The sequence below is a fragment of the Primulina eburnea genome, chromosome 17, assembly GCF_022965805.1.
Source record: "Primulina eburnea isolate SZY01 chromosome 17, ASM2296580v1, whole genome shotgun sequence".
NCBI classification, from domain to species: domain Eukaryota; kingdom Viridiplantae; phylum Streptophyta; class Magnoliopsida; order Lamiales; family Gesneriaceae; genus Primulina; species Primulina eburnea.
The window spans coordinates 10,773,804-10,791,819 of record NC_133117.1 but is presented as its reverse complement, the minus strand read 5'-3'; the positions used below and the strand labels follow the sequence as shown (position 1 = coordinate 10,791,819).

The 18,016-nt window shown below is 37.6% G+C and overlaps 1 protein-coding gene across 1 annotated transcript; it reads left to right on the top strand.

The window, feature by feature from the left end:
- The first annotated feature begins 5,531 nt into the window (after positions 1–5,531).
- Positions 5,532–16,760, top strand: LOC140817864 (uncharacterized). Its single transcript, XM_073177657.1, has 2 exons — positions 5,532–7,479; positions 16,210–16,760. The coding sequence occupies exons 1-2, from the start codon at positions 5,532–5,534 to the stop codon at positions 16,758–16,760; spliced, it is 2,499 nt and encodes an 832-aa protein (XP_073033758.1).
- Positions 16,761–18,016: the final 1,256 nt, after the last annotated feature.

Genomic DNA, 18,016 nt, shown 5'->3' with positions numbered 1-18,016 from the left:
TATCTCTGAACTCCAACTCCAGTCCGGCCTCACTGAATTAACTGAAAGAATAAAATCAAACTGCTGGCTAAAATAATTAACTTCAAAGAAATGCATTTAAATAATTGTGCAATGAAGTCAATTAAGTTTAAAATACTAGAATTATGCATGGCTTATACGTAGACTGATGTACGGGTTCTAAATTTCCCTACATGATCAAGTATAAGCAAGGTAAGGAAAACATAGTGGCCGACGCACTATCACGGAGGTATGTGCTTTTCTCTACTTTGGAATCTAAAATCTTGGGGTTTGAGCTTGTTAAAGAATTGTATGTGCTAGATGATGATCTTAAAGAAGTGTTTGAAACTTGTATGCATGGTCCATATGATAAATTCTACTTGCATAAGGGTTTTTTGTTTAGAGAGGATAGATTGTGCATTCCTAAGTCATCAATTCGTGAACTACTTGTTAGGGAAGCACATGGGGGTGGCTTAATGGGACACTTTGGTGTGACTAAAACTTTAAATTCTTTGCATGAACATTTTTATTGGCCACACATGAAACGTGGCGTTGAGCGTGTTTGTGAGAAGTGTATGACTTGTAGACAAGCTAAGTCTAGGACACAACCACATGGATTATATACACCACTTCCCGTCCCTAGTGAACCTTGGGTTGATATCTCTATGGACTTTGTTTTGGGGTTACCTAGGACAAAGAAGGGGAGGGACTCTATATTTGTTGTTGTGGATAGGTTTTCTAAAATGGCACACTTTATTGCTTGTCACAAGACTGATGATGCATCTAACATTGAGGATTTGTTCTTTAGAGAAATCGTTAGGTTGCATGGCATGCCTAGGACTATTGTGTCTGACCGTGATGTTAAATTTTTAAGTTACCTTTGGAAAACACTATGGGCTAAACTTGGCACTAAATTACTGTTTTCTACGACCTGTCATCCTCAAACTGATGGTCAAACTGAGGTAGTTAATAGGACGTTAGGAACTTTATTACGTGCTATTCTTAAAAAGAACTTAAAGAATTGGGAAAATTGCTTGCCATTTGTTGAGTTTGCATATAATCGTTGCGTGCATTCTACTACTAATTATTCGCCATTTGAAATTGTGTATGGTTTTAATCCCTTAACTCCGTTGGATTTGATGTCGTTACTTGTGAGAAAAAGGTTAAACTTGGACGGCAAAAAGAAGGCTGAATTTGTTAGGGGGTTGCATGAAAAGGCCAAAGCCAACATTGAGAAGAAGAATGAACAATATGCTAGGCAAGCCAACAAAGGGAAAAAGAAGGTGGTATTCGAGAAGGGTGATTGGGTGTGGCTACACTAGAGGAAGGAGAGGTTTCCGGAGAAGCGACGCTCAAAGCTATTACCTAGGGGCGATGGACCATTCCAAGTTCTTGAGAGGATCAATGACAACGCCTACAAACTCGACTTGCCAGGTGAGTACAACGTAAGTTCTACATTTAATGTTAGTGATTTTTCGTTGTTTGATGTAGGTGATGAGCAAGATTTGAGGACAAATCCTTTTCAAGAAGGGGAGGATGATGCGAACACGGGTCGTCAAGCCCCAAGGAAAGCATGGGATCCTTTGCAGTTGTCGGAGGGACCAGTCACGAGGGGTCGATTAAAGAAGTTCAAGGAGGCACTACAAGGAGTCATGAGTAGGCATGAAGGAGTCGGATTGCATGGGAGTGTGTTAGAAGACCAAAGGAATAGTATTCAAGTACTGATAGCATTGGCCGAGTCTGGACGGACCTGTACACGGACCCGCACACGGGGTCCGTGCTCTATACAACCTGAGGTGCCCATTGACAGTATCTACACGGACCCGACGACGGACCCAAGCACGGGGTTCGTGCCCTATTACATTGGCGAAGACAGAGTCAACACGGACTCGTACACGGAGGTGAGCACGGGGTCCGTGTCCCTTGTTTCCAACTGAAGTCTATTTACCGAGTGTACACGGACCCAGATACGGAGGTCTGCACGGGGTCCGTGCCTAGTGTTTTTCGGCGTGAATTATTTCCTTCTTTAGAGTTTTATTTTGTTAGGTAACTAGATTCTAGTAATCTTTTTGATATGTAAACCATATTGGACGAAATTTTACACACAATACACATATTATTTTGAGTTTTATCAAACTTGTGAGAATTTTCTCTCAACTTTTCAAGGCTTTAGCTTTGTTAAATCAAATCAAACTTATCAAAGTTTATAACTTTGTGGCGTTTGTCGATCGTGCTTGTGCGGATTATCGTAGGCGTCGTTCTTCGAAGGTTCGTATCAAATTCGATTGTTATCCTCGTGTTTATTTGTTGCTAAACTTTTATAGTTTAGAGGTGAATAACACATCAATTACTTGATTCAAAAGATCGGGAAAACACACGAGTCTTATTATCGTAATTAAATAGAGGGTGCGATTGCGTTTTAATCGTGTTTGCTATTTATTCGTATCAAGATTCACATCATGACTTCATGAGCTTGTCGCGGTCAGTAGTAGTACAACCCTTTACAAGAACATAGGCTCTGATACCAACTATAAAGGCCTGAAAATCCTTACTTGAAAATTTGCGGGAAATTTAAAATTTTCTTTTATAATAAATGGAGTGCCTCATTCATACCAAAAACTGATAAAATGTTTAACGTTCAAAATAGCAGCGGAAGAAATTAATACTTGCCAAAATAACAAGTTAAAGTATTCAACAACTGGTAAAATGTTTGAGCATCAAAAAAATGACAAGTGCTGAAACTGAGGTCCTCGGGTGCCACTACTGCCGACTCAAGCTAGCTCATTGGTCCCCTCCCTCGATCCCGACATCATTAGTACCTACAACAATCAAGTCTAGTGAGTCTAAAGACTCAACATGCATATATCATAAATAACAAGTAAATACTATATTAAAATTTGCATGGGATAAAATATCATGTCATGAGGCATACGTGAAAATAACTTGTCATGAGCAATTATAATACGTGCATAACTGAACTGAAAATCATAGTAAAATGTTTGCTCCTTGGAGCCCTGTACTGAAATAGCTTGCAATAAATTTTCTGGTGAGATTATGGTCTACACAAGTGGCCCTGAACTGAGCTGACCGATACTGGGGACCGGACCGATACTGGGGATCGGATTTACGTCTGATCAGACTACTGCCACAGTACTGGGTGAAACAACTGAACTAACCGGTAACTGGTGACCGGACCGATACTGGGGACCGGACTTAATACTGATAGTAAAGTGACCACAAGCAATATCGCATAAATCTCAAAATTTGTATTTGCACGTAATATAATTAAAGAACATAATTAAATATGAACAATTTCGATCTTCTTGCATTAAAATCATGTACTTGCGATATTTAAAAATACCTATATGACTTGATTGAAGAGTGAAAGAAGATATAAACATGCCTTGGTTTGTTTTGACAGAAAACAAACGCAATAACGACGCGGCGCGGCGGAGACGGAGTGCTCTTCACTTTCTCACTTTTTCTCTCTCAATTCCTTTAAACCAAGCATGCACCATAATTATTATAATAGCGAAAAAAATTGTAAACATGATGCATGAACATTTAAAATATCATGAATTTGTGCTAGGGCGCTGCCAGGACCAAATTCTCATCCCGGGTGCAAAATGACCATTTTGTCCTTGGAAACCCAAAAATTATCGTTCCAACCCTGGACCTCTAAAATTGACCCGAAGCTTACAAAACTCCTTAAAATGTCCCAAAACATTTTTATAAGCGTTATTAGACGTAAACTCGAGCCCATACTACAACTTAATCGATTGATTTTTAACTTGGACCGGAGTCCCGGTTTTAATCCGAATCGACTCAAAACACAACTAATTTTTTTTTCAACTTTTTAACACTTCTTACAACCAATAAAGCTCCTAAACTTCCACCTCAGCCCCTAAAACTCACGATTAAAAAAACAGCAAGTCATTGGACTCTAATCCTCCCAACAAGACACGTACACCCTCACTCACCTCTCCAAATCTTTGTGCTGGCCCTCCTCCACCAAAAACAGCCCTCAACCAATCACATCTCGGCTACTCTAGGCTCTCCTGGACTCAAATAACCCACACTTACACTTCCATGCATGCTGGAATTTTTGATCGACCGCTCACCCTTAAGAATTCCAAAACGCAGCCCCCTTCTCCTAAGCTCGCCCGATGGTGTGCAGGGACGGTTCCAGTCGGGTTCGAGCCTCCCTCAGCTTTTGCTCAGACCCCTCACTGCCTGGCTCCAGCCTCGGTTCGCCCCTTACACCGCTGGTCCCAACCCAACCGCACAAATCCCATATGAACCACTCACTCGTCACCAATCCTCACGGTTCTTCCACCTACATACCAATCCACGATTCTAACTCTCACGACAGCCTCTGAACATCACGTTCTGACCCTGAAACAACCACAACAACAGCCCCTTGCACAGATCGAAAGAAAAACGTGAGCAAAACGACACAACCATGCAATGTTCCAATGGAAAACCGAAACATTCATCATGTCTTAGGCTAGATCGAAAGATTTCGTGGATGCACACATGTATAACAGTACTATCGACATGTATGATGCAAAACAATGGAACGAGCGTGCCTTAGAAGTTTGATGAACCACAAAAGAGGAAGGAGACACCGAGAGCTTCTAATGCAACGAATGGAGGTGGCCGATGGTTTTGCTTTGAGCTGCTGATGAGAAAACCGAGGGCACTGAATTCAGAATTGGGGTGTCGGCTGCTTGTAACTATTAGGTTTAGGTTAAAGTGTGTTTAGGAGCTTAATAAATAGTAAACAAATGGTTAATGGGCTCTCAATTATTTAATTAAAAGTTTAAAAGAGTATTAAGCTCAATAAGCTTAAAAGTGGGCCCATTAAATCCAAACACGCTCCCGAACAATATATCGAGTTGAAAAGATTTTTTTTTTAAATATTAGCCGAACCATTAAAAAGTCCCCCGATTCGATAAAATTTGCGTACCGATTAAAAATAAAATCTTACGGGTAAAAACACCCAAAAATTCCTATTTTAGTAAAATACACTTAAAAATGCTTTAACTTAATTTATAAAAATAAATCATGTAATAAAATTATTTTTCTGAAAATTCTCCGGTCTCCGTTCCTCGATCGAACGTGAAATGCACCTAGAAATCCTAATGCATGAACTTTTAAAATTTTAAGAACTAAATTCTATCATGCATGAATTATGCATAAAATAATTAAAGATAATTTAATGAAATGAACATGCTAAATTACCACTTCTTAAATGAGTCTTTATTAGCTTATTTCAATACTCCATCTCCAGTCCGGCCTCACTTATTTAATTGAAAAGATAACAATTAAACTACTACGTCAAGTAAATAAATTTAAAGAAAAGAATTTAAATACTCCTGAAATAAAAATCATTTTAATTTAAATACTAGGAATTATGCATGACTTATACGTAGTCTAAGTTACGGGTTCTACAAAATGTTGGGACCAGAATTGTTCTGCCTTCATCTTTCGGTGGAAGCCCACGTGATATGTACCAAAGGTATCAAGATGCCATGACTTTGGTACAAACATATGGAAAACCAGATTTAATGCTTACAATGACATGCAATCCGAATTGGAGTGAGATAAAACATCAACTACTTCCAGGACAATCACCTCAAGACCGTCCAGATTTGATTACAAGGATATTTCGGTCAAAATTTGAGGAGTTCAAAAAAGACATCGTGGACAGAGGCATTTTAGGTAAGGTCTACTCTTATTCGTACGTCATTGAGTATCAAAAAAGAGGGCTTCCTCATGTTCATATGTTAGTCATATTTGAAAATAATGACAAGTTGTGTACTCCCGAACACTTTGACTCAATTGTGCGGGCTGAAATACCTTCACAAACACAAGAACCCAATCTTCACAAAGCAGTTGTCCACCATATGATACATGGGCCATGTGGATCAATCAATCCTAACTGTCCATGCATGGTAAATGGTAAATGTAAGAAGAACTTTCCAAAGCCATTTGTGGAATACACATCTCGAGGAAATGATTCTTACCCTTTATATCGAAGACGTGAAGGTATCCAAGTATCAATTCCCAACAATGCCGATGTTTTCATTGATAATGGTTGGGTTGTCCCGTACAATCCGTGGCTTTTGTTGAAATATGATTGTCATATTAACGTTGAAATATGTGGAGGGATTAAATGTGTCAAGTACATATACAAGTACATCCATAAAGGTCCCGATCGAGTTGCACTAGAGTTACGAAATAGGCAAAATTGTGATGAAATACAACAATATGTGGATGGAAGGTGGGTTTGTGCGCCTGAAGCATTATGGCGAATTTTCTCATTCGAGTTCAGTAGGATGTATCCTTCAGTCATTAGGTTACAAATACATATACCAAACCAACATTTAATCTATTTTGACCCCCAACAGCACATAAGTGATATACTAGCAGATGATGACAACTCAAAAACTATGCTTACAGAATTTTTCAAAATGAATTGTGATCCTGACTTGACTGGAAAGTATTTATACCGAGAATTTCCACAATATTACACATGGATAAAATATGGAAAAAATTGGATTCGTCGAAGAAGCAAAAATAAAGTGGTTGGAAGAGTATATGTTGTGTCGTCATCTGAAGGTGAGAGGTTTTATCTTCGTATCCTTTTAAATCACGTTAGAGGCCCAACATCTTTTGAACATCTGCTGACTGTGAATGGGGTAACATATTCAATATTTAAGGATTCTGCTCAAATGAGGGGGCTACTCAAACAGGATGATTATATAAAACAATGTTTGCTAGAAGCATGCTCTGTCAGAATGTCATCTTCATTGAGAATGTTATTTGTATCTATACTGGTGTTCTGTCAACCAACTATAGTTCGAGAACTCTGGGATGAGTTCCATCCTTACATGTTTGAAGATTATGGTAAAGAAATCTCTTCAAGTAACTTAATCATCAATAAGTTATTGCTTGAGATACGAAGGTTGTTACATCATTACAAAAAGAAACTTGATGATTTTGATTTGCCATCAATAAGTGCTGAGTTTTTAGAAGAAACACCCCTACCAAAATTTATTGAGGATGAGCTTTCTTATCAGATTTCTGATGATGATTTGAGATACATTGAACGTTTGAATGCTCAACAGAGGATGGCGTTTGACACAATCGTAGAAAATATTATGCATAACCAATCAAAACTTTTCTTCATTGATGGTCCTGGAGGTACTGGTAAGACTTTTTTATACCGATCAATATTGGCACATCTAAGAAAAATGGGTAAAATTATAATTGCGGTTGCAACATCTGGGATAGCTGCGACATTGTTGCAAGGTGGAAGAACCGCACATTCACGTTTTCAGATTCCACTTAGAACAACTGCATCAACACTTTGCAATATAAAAAAACAGACAGAACTTGCAGATCTAATAAGACGTGCATCAGCTATAATATGGGACGAGGCTCCAATGGCAAATCGCTATGCTTTTGAATCTGTCAGTAAGAGTTTCCAAGATATTATGGAAAATAAAGTAGCATTTGGAGGGAAGACAATGGTTTTTTGTGACGTCCCGAAATTTGAGATTCACATGAACCACGTGCGTGCAAGTTATTAAATTCCTTATGTATTTTATTAAATGGTTTTCATGCATGCTTAATTCATTGATTGGGGTTTTAATTCACGATTTAAGAATTTGCATTATTTTAATATTTATGTTTAATTGGTGTACGTTAAAATACTTTTCGAGTTTCATGTTTCAGGCGATTATTAGAGGCGGGATCGAGGAAAAAACCGGTGACGATTTTTTTTAGCAATTTAAAGTGTGGTATTTTATTTTAAGTCAAGAGTGGGGCATTTTAAATAATTTATTAAGTTTTTAGTATTATAAAAGCCTTATTTATGTATTTAGGAATTGTAGAGTTTGAAACTTTTAAAATTAGCATTTTTGTGTGTGTTATTTGAATTAAGGAGTTTATTTGAAATTAGTGTGTATTTTATTTCTAAGGAAGTGATGAGCTAGTGTGGGTTAACTTTTAATTATTGGTTAAATTATTTTTAAACAATATTTTAATCTCCTAATCTAGCCACACACACACTACACGATTTTCACACTTTTACACACACACACACCGATACACACATCGATACACACATTCAGAATTTTATTATTTTGAAAGAGTGAAACCTAGGGTTCCTCAAGCTAGAGCAGCCGCCCCTTCCCTCTTCGATTTCCAGCAACTTTTCGTGTGTTTCCTTTGAGGATTTTAGTGCCCCGTTCGTCCCGGATCAACCTCGCATCCCTCCCCGCTTCGGTATCGTCGTCACGGTATTTTTAAATATCAAAAGGCACGTATAATCTGTTCTTTCTGCATCGATCTTGTCATAGTATGCGTCGTGTTATTTTATGCGTGAAAATCCATGTGTGACGTTCGTCGTTTGAGCAGGAAATGGTTTGAATGCGTTTGAAATACTTTTTAGATCTGAAATCTCGTAAGTTACTGTTCTGATGAAAACTGCGATTTTTATGTCGGGATTTTGAGAAAACTTTCAACTAGAAAATTGTAGAACTTTTCGATACCTTCGATTTGATATAAAATTCGAGATTTTTGGATGAAAACTTAATGAGTTATGATGTTTTTCGTGGGACTGCTCAAACTGTGACTTTTACGAAAATTGTGTTCTTGAAGTTTTGTTGCATGCTTCGTTGGGGATCGACGGGTGATCGTTGCTGCGTCTAGGTATGGTTAGTATGATGTTGGGATGTCATTTGATACGTCGTTTAGTGTCGATAGGCACTCGAATGTATTAGAAGTCGTAGGAAAATTTTTCGGTGTCAATTGCCACATTTTTGAATTGTATGTATCGTAGGGTGAACATCGTTGCTTTGGGTGTTGTACGATTTTGGTTAGATGTTATGGCATGCTAAGATGGTCTCGTGGTGTCAATTCATGGTCCGTGCAATCGAGTCTAGAAAGTCAAGCGAATCATGTACAAAATTTTCGTTGGTCCGCGTTCACAGTGGGTACACGGACCCATACCCGGACCTCTACACGGGGTCCGTGCCTGTTGTTCTTCCGGAGTGTCTTTTTACAGTGTCAACACGGACCCCCACACGGACCTATGCACGGGGTCCGTGCCCCCCTCCTTTTCAATGTCTTTTTACAGAGTCTACACGGACCCCTACTCGGACCTCAGCACGGGGTCCGTGTCTCCCCTTTTCTGCACACACATTTTTACAGTACCTACACGGACTCGGAGCCGGACCTGGGCACGGGGTCCGTGTCCTTCATATTTTGGGAAAATATTATAACACGTTTGAGGTTTGATGTTATGGCTTAGTGCAAGGATTATCCAGGGTCGCGTTATGGGGAATGTTAGAACGTCCTAAGTATCGATTGAACTTGAGAGTAAGTATGATATTTACGCCTAAGTTATGCAAGTTACGTATGTGAATTCACGTTAGTATGTACAGCAACGGCCCCGGTCGCAGTCCAGCGAATCCCTCAACGCCAAGTAAGTGAGTATTGACGTGCAAAGAAAATATTTTAAGTTTTGAGGTATGCTAAATGTCTTATGACCAAATTATGTTAGGATTGGAAAGCGTTAAATTATGAACGGGGACCAATCGGCCCGTTAAATTATGAACGGGTTAGATCGTGGTTGGAAAGCGTTAAATTATGAACGGGGACCAACCAGCCCGTTAAATTATGAACGGGGATCTTATGTATGCGGCAGTGGATACGTCCCTGTCAGCCCAGTACTGTTGTATAGTCTGATCAGGCTCTTTTATGTTATGGGTCACATGCTTTGAAACATCCTCTACGCAAAATGATGAAGTTACGTATGTTCAAGTATGCAGTATGTTTATGAAAGTTTATGTTGATGGCACGTCTAGTTATGTACGTACGTATGTTTAAGTTTATGATGCAAGCTCAAGTTTCAAGTTATGTACGTCCTATTTTTAAGATGCATGCGATTTTATTACGTAGTACTCGTTATTCCAGTTTATACGTGTTGAGTCTTTAGACTCACTAGACTTGATCGATGCAGGTGACTATGTTGAGGAGGCAGGAGGTGGCGACCAAGGGACAGGCTTGGACTGAGTGGCAGGCTAGACCCGAGGACCGCCTACGTTATTTTAAGATTTTAAGAAAATACATTTACACTCTGATTTTATGATTGGGTTGTGAGACATTTCGTGACAGCTTTTCTTTTAGCAAATTTTAGTTGGCAATATTGATTTCAAATATTATTTTGATGAATGATGAGTGACGACCGTATGGATATGTATATTAAGAAAATTTTTAATTTTTCCGCAAATTTTAAGTAGTAAAAAGTACGGTTCGTTACAGTTGGTATCAGAGCGGTGTTCTTGTAAAGGGTTATGCCTACTGCCAGTCGCAAGAAGCTCACAAAGTCACACCTCAAGTCTGTAAGTTTTAAAGTTTTAAATTATTTTATGTAGTAAGCATCAAGTCATGATTTCAGTATGTGCATGTTTTTAATGCTATCAGTTGTATGTTTGTATGACATATGTTGAGAGTGCATATTTATCAGTTGTTGTGGTTTGAGTTTGGATCTTTAAAGTTTTTATGCATATTACGACATGAAAAGCGAAACTATATGATTTTCAGTTGGTTTTGTGGTATTGGACATGATTAAGAATTTGACTTTTGGGTGCTACGAAATATTGATAATGATTTGAGCATATTGATTTTTGGTTAATAAGCACTGATGTTCTACTCTTTGAGTCATAAGTTAGTATGAAAATTCTGAATGCTTTCGGGAAGGAGATATATATATATATATATATATATATATATATATATATATATATATATATATATATATATATATATATATATATCTACTCTTTGAGTCATAAGTTAGTATGAAAATTCTGAATGCTTTCGGGAAGGAGATATATATATATATATATATATATATATATATATATATATATATATATATTTTTATACTGATGATGATTCGAGGTTACTAGTTGAGTTAAGTTTTGAAAATTTCGTTTAAGGGTTAATGATCCGAAATCTTGTGACGACCTTTAGAAGTATAAAAAAAAAAATTATGTATAATTTGGAATTTTTTGTATTGATGGAAATGTAAGGATTAATTATTTGAGACTACGACGATATTTGGAAGTATACAAGCATAGAATTTATTTAGGATGCATGCTCCCCCTAGTTGGATTTAAGGATTTAATTGCACGAATTGAGAATTTTAAGGACCTAGTGGTAATGACCAATAGTTTCAGGACCTAAGTGCAAAGATGAAAAAAAAAATCCTAAGGGAATAGTTTCGAAGTTATCGTTTGGGATTAAATTCCGAATTTCGAGGATTTTAAGGTTTAATGAGACTAAAATCGAAGATTTTATCGGGGACCGAAAATGCAAATTTTGAAGAGTTTTAGGGCCAAAAAAATATAAGTTCGAGAACTTTAAGGGACAAATTGCAAATTCAGAAAAATTTTGGGGATTAAAATTCGAATTTTTGAGGAACACTTGGGTTAAATCAGTAAATTTCGAGGCTATGAGAATTGAATTTGGGTCTAATAAGCTTAAAATTTTTGAATTTTATATTGCGAGGGACTTACACAATGGAATTAAGAACACCAAAAACTTATGGGTAAATGTGGAATTTCCGAAATTTAGGACAAACTGGATAATTTTGAGGAAATAATGAATTAATGGTACAATTTTAAGGAATTTGGGGGACTAGTTTAGCAGTAAGTGAGAATTGAATGGTTTAAATGATAAGAATTTTCGATGATTTAAGCTCGAAGGGATCATTAGAACCTTGAAGTATCTGGGTTATAATATTATAAGAAATGGTAATCAAGGGGATTGTAAGATGAATCGACATTGGGCTCGAAAAGTTAAGCGCTAGTGAATTAATGTTGCTGCAAATTTAAAATTCAGGGTGATAACGATTTGAGGTATAGTTGATCAATTAGCTAAGTTTTAAGAGTAGACATTGAGTTAGCGAAATTTTTTTTTGGGAACTTAAGTTGATGTGTCATAGGTTTTAGTCATGATTGTAACAGTTAAGCTTGTACCTTTGTTGGAATTTGATTTTTCTAGAAAGTTGGGTATGATTGACGGTTAAGTTACTCGATAGATTCATGTAAGGATTGAGGGAGACGCCTTGTCTTGAGGAAATTTTGTAATCCATTAAGCAACTTGGGAATAAGTGAAGGTGTGTGTTTGGAATTATGTTATCCAAAACAATTTGGGTTGCGTAAGTTTGAATTGCAAATATACGGATATGGGTGTTCATACGGAATTTTTGGGTGAAATAAAAACAAAGGGAATTATTGGTGTTCAACATAAGTTATCAATAAATGAATATTAAGATTTTTTTTTTATTGAGTAAGAAATCTACAAGCTTGATATGGGGATTCTAGAATTCTATGGGTTATAAGTGGAGTTGATTCATTAGAGTTAGTCCATTATTAATAAAGGAAGCTTATTAAGTTTTATACGCTAGAATTAACTGAGTATTGGGGATACGTCTAAGTGGGACATTCGTTACAATGAGGAAGGCTCGAGTGTCTTAGGCTTTAACTATGTTATAATCGGGAAGAAAATAGTTTAAGCTTGTGATCGATGCTAGAAAGTTTTATTATTTAAGGAGAGGATCGATATTATATATTTTGGGGTTTTACGAATTTATGTTACTCGAAATTAAAGGTTGGAAACAATTTTATATTTGGGATGTACTCGTAAATAGCTAAGTTATGTAAGTTTGTATCATAAGGTAAATATTCGATTCAGGGATTGTAAGCCAATATTAACATATGGAGTTAAGATAAGGTGCATCTTTTAAGTGTATTGTCGGGGATAGAAGTTGATCAGTAGCCTTTGGTGCTAAGAGTTCTTAAGTTGAACTGCATAAATGCTAATGTAATAGGTCGTTGACATTACAGGTATAGTATAAAGAAGGTAATATACGATAAGTTTGAACCTCCATTTCTAATATTGGGAACGACGAGAAAAGTCAGAATTCGAGATCGTAGTAAAGTAAACTAAGTTACCATAAGCCGTTTAAGTTGTATTTCTCAAACGAGGTTTTGGGTAGGCAATTTAATTAGGATTGAAGAGACGTAAGGACAACATAAAGCTTAATTTATCAGAGTAGCGCAGCGGTAGCGTGGATTGTTGGGATACTAGAATTAAGAATCTAACTTTTGGATTATCGAGGATAAGCGAATTTCGTGACGAAATTCAAATTAAGGGGGATAGATTGTGACGTCCCGAAATTTGAGATTCACATGAACCACGTACGTGTAAGTAATTAAATTCCTTATGTATTTTATTAAATGGTTTTCCTTCATGCTTAATTCATTGATTTGGGTTTTAATTCACGATTTAAGAATTTGCATTATTTTAATATTTATGTTTAATTGGTGCACGTTAAAATACTTTTCGAGTTTCATGTTTCAGGCGATTATTAGAGGCGGGATCGAGGAAAAGACCGGTGACGATTTTTTTAGCAATTTAAAGTGTGGTATTTTATTTTAAGTCAAGAGTGGGGCATTTTAAATAATTTATTAAGTTTTTAGTATTTTAAAAGCCTTATTTATGTATTTAGGAATTGTAGAGTTTGAAACTTTTAAAATTAGCATTTTTGTGTGTGTTATTTGAATTAAGGAGTTTATTTGAAATTAGTGTGTATTTTATTTCTAAGGAAGTGATGAGCTAGTGTGGGTTAACTTTTAATTATTGGTTAAATTATTTTTAAACAATATTTTAATCCCCTAATCTAGCCACACACACACACTACACGATTTTCACACTTTTACACACACACACACCGATACACACACCGATACACACATTCAGAATTTTATTATTTTGAAATAGTGAAACCTAGGGTTCCTCAAGCTAGAGCAGCCGCCCCTTCCCTCTTCGATTTCCAGCAACTTTTCGTGTGTTTCCTTTGAGGATTTTAGTGCCCCGTTCGTCCCGGATCAACCTCGCATCCCTCCCCGCTTCGGTATCGTCGTCACGGTATTTTTAAATATCAAAAGACACGTATAATCTGTTCTTTCTGCATCGATCTTGTCATAGTATGCGTCGTGTTATTTTATGCGTGAAAATCCATGTGTGACGTTCGTCGTTTGAGCGGAAAATGGTTTGAATGCGTTTGAAATACTTTTTAGATCTGAAATCTCGTAACTTACTGTTCTGATGAAAACTGCGATTTTTCTGTCGAGATTTTGAGAAAACTTTCAACTAGAAATATTAGAACTTTTTGATACCTTCGATTTGATATAAAATTCGAGATTTTTGGATGAAAATTGAGTGAGTTATGATGTTTTTCGTGGGACTGCTCAAACTGTGAATTTTACAAAATTTGTGTTCTTGAAGTTTTGTTGCAGGCTTCGTTGGGGATCGACGGGTGATCGTTGCTGCGTCTAGGTATGGTTAGTATGATGTTGGGATGTCATTTGATACGTCGTTTAGTGTCGATAGGCACTCGAATGTATTAGAAGTCGTAGGAAAACTTTTCGGTGTCAATTGCCACGTTTTTGAATTGTATGTATCGTAGGGTGAATATCGTTGCTTTGGGTGTTGTACGATTTTGGTTAGATGTTATGGCATGCTAAGATGGTCTCGTGGTGTCAATTCATGGTCCGTGCAATCGAGTCTAGAAAGTCAAGTGAATCATGTACAAAATTTTCGTTGGTCCGCGTTCACAGTGGGTACACGGACCCATACCCGGACCTCTACACGGGGTCTGTGCCAGTTGTTCTTCCGGAGTGTCTTTTTACAGTGTCTACACGGACCCCCACACGGACCTATGCACGGGGTCCGTGCCCCCCTCCTTTTCAATGTCTTTTTACAGAGTCTACACGGACCCCTACTCGGACCTCAGCACGGGGTCCGTGTCTCCCATTTTCTGCACACACATTTTTACAGTACCTACACGGACCCGGAGCCGGACCTGGGCACGGGGTCCGTGTCTTTCATATTTTGGGAAAATATTATAACACGTTTGAGGTTTGATGTTATGGCTTAGTGCAAGGATTATCCATGGTCGCGTTATGGGGAATGTTAGAACGTCCTAAGTATCGATTGAACTTGAGAGTAAGTATGATATTTACGCCTAAGTTATGCAAGTTACGTATGTGAATTCACGTTAGTATGTGCAGCAACGGCCCCGATCGCAGTCCAACGAATCCCTCAACACCAAGTAAGTGAGTATTGAAGTGCAAAGAAAATATTTTAAGTTTTGAGGTATGCTAAATGTCTTGTGACCAAATTATGTTAGGATTGGAAAGCGTTAAATTATGAACTGGGACCAATCCGCCCGTTAAATTATGAACGGGTTAGATCATCGTTGGAAAGCGTTAAATTATGAACGGGGACCAACCAGCCCATTAAATTATGAACGGGGATCTTATGTATGCGGCAGTGGATACGTCCCTGTCAGCCCAATATTGTTGTATAGTCTGATCAGGCTCTTTTATGTTATGGGTCACATGCTTTGAAACATCCTCTACGCAAAATGATGAAGTTACGTATGTTCAAGTATGCAGTATGTTTATGAAAGTTTATGTTGATGGCACGTCTAGTTATGTACGTACGTATGTTTAAGTTTATGATGCAAGCTCAAGTTTCAAGTTATGTACGTCCTATTTTTAAGATGCATGCGATTTTATTACGTAGTACTCGTTATTCCAGTTTATACGTGTTGAGTCTTTAGACTCACTAGACTTGATCGATGCAGGTGACTATGTTGAGGAGGCAGGAGGTGGCGACCAAGGGGCAGGCTTGGACTGAGTGGCAGGCTAGACCCGAGGACCGCCTACGTTATTTTAAGATTTTAAGAAAATACATTTACACTCTGATTTTATGATTGGGTTGTGAGACATTTCGTGACAGCTTTTCTTTTAGCAAATTTTAGTTGGCAATATTGATTTCAAATATTATTTTGATGAATGATGAGTGACGACCGTATGGATATGTATATTTAAGAAAATTTTTAATTTTTCCGCAAATTTTAAGTAGTAAAAATTACGGTTCGTTACATTTTTTGTGGCGATTTTCGACAAGTGTTACCGGTTGTTAAACGAGGGTCAAAGGCAGAACAAATTGCAGCAAGTATTTCAATGTCAACATTCTGGCATCGCATAAAGATTATACACCTTCAGCAAAATATGAGATCTGCTCAAGATATTGAGTTCTCGCAATTTCTCTTGCGCATAGGTGATGGATTGCAACATACAGTGAATCATGATTTCATAAAATTACCAGAATCAATTATCATACCATGGGAAGGTGAACATTCAATTCAGATGTTGATTGATTCTGTTTTTCCTAATATGATAAATCATGTTAATGATGAAAACTATATGGTCCATAGAGCCATCATCACACCAAAAAATATTGATGTCGACAATATTAATCAGATGCTCATTCTCAAGTTTTATGGAGAGGAAAAAGAGTATACATCTTGGGATAGTGTAAAAGACGACAATCACAACCTTTTTCAAGAAGAATTTTTGAATTCTCTTAGACCAAGTGGTTTGCCACCACATAAAATCATATTGAAAGTAGGAAGTCCTATCATGCTCTTGAGAAATATTGCGCCCGAACTTGGTCTATGCAATAGAACAAGATTAATATGTCGTGGTCTTGGTAGAAATATCATAGATGCCGAGATCATAACAGGTCCTTATAAGGGAACCAGATTCTTTCTACATAGAATGCTCTTGAAAAGTGAAGATAACTCTGTGAAGAACCTAAAGGGGGGGTGAATAGGTTCTTTTAGGCCCTTTAGCGTTTTTAAAACGAGTTTGCAAAAATTGCAAGCGGAAGACTTGAGGGACAATCACAAATAAAGTGAATGCGTAAAGTAAGTGCGTAAAATAAATGCGTAGTAAAGTAAATGCGTAAAGTAAAGAGGGATAGAGATGTTTATGGAAGTTCGACGAAGAATCGTCTACGTCTCCCCTTCTCGATGAGGATCGAGGTATCACTATATCGACTTGGCTTTAGGAGCTCCAAGCTAGCTTTTACAACCACGCCTCGATGCGTCTACTTGGCCTTGAGGGCTCCAAGGATAGCCACGAACTTTACAACCCACTCGAGAGTATTACTTTCACTCTTTTTCTACAACTCTTTTGATATTACAACTCTTTTAATCAACGCACACAAGAGATAGTAGAAAGCTTTGTAAGAGACAAGAGAGTGGAGTGGGATCGAATGATTGAAAATGCATCCTCAAAGGCCTATTTATACTAGACTTGGACGCCAAGGTTCGGATCTTCTGTTTATGCTTCGGAACGTCCGATCTGATTGAAATCAATTTGCGTAATTTTGGGATGACTTCGGATCGTCCGTTCTTGACTTCGTAGGGTCCGAACATGTGCTTCGGAGGGACCGATCAAACTTCGTATCTTCCGAACAGTTCTTTCAGACCGTCTATGCACAGCTTCGGAAGGTCCGAACTCCAGTTCGTACCGTCCGAACATTCCCGCGTTTCCGGAGATTTGAAATCTTCAACACTTCGTAGCGTCCGAAGAGTCTTCGTAGCGTCCGAAATCTTACTCGATCAATCAGTCATATCAATTTGTCTCCGCATTGAAGTGATTTAATTGCTTGTGTTCGGAACGTCCGATCACGTCTTCGGAACGTCCGAACGCTCTCATCGCAGCTTCCGAACAGCTTCTATTTTGCTTCCGAATTGCACAATTTCGGACCGTCCGAACAACATTTCGGATCTTCCGAACGTAAACTGTTCTTAATTTCCTGCATGCCTCAATATAAAACATTAGTACATTTTTAAGCCAAGTTTTGGTATCATCAAAACAAAAACTTTGGGATATGTTACAGCATTAAAAACATTAATCTCATCCTCGAGATTTGTATGCGTTTAAGGCGTAACAATCTCCCCCTTTTTGATGATCACAAAACTTGGTTAAAAATTGAGAAACAATAATCAACATAATCTAAATTATTATTAAATAACTCCCCCTTAATCAAATAACAAGTCTAAGAGGTTGAATTAAGG

Excerpts from the sequence above, each read along its gene's own strand:
- LOC140817864 (XM_073177657.1), top strand. The coding sequence starts at position 5,532 with ATGACTTTGGTACAAACATATGGAAAACCAGATTTAATGCTTACAATG. Across the intron at positions 7,480-16,209 it reads CTATGCTTTTGAATCTGTCA|GTGATGGATTGCAACATACA; the intron begins GTAAGAGTTTCC and ends TCTTGCGCATAG.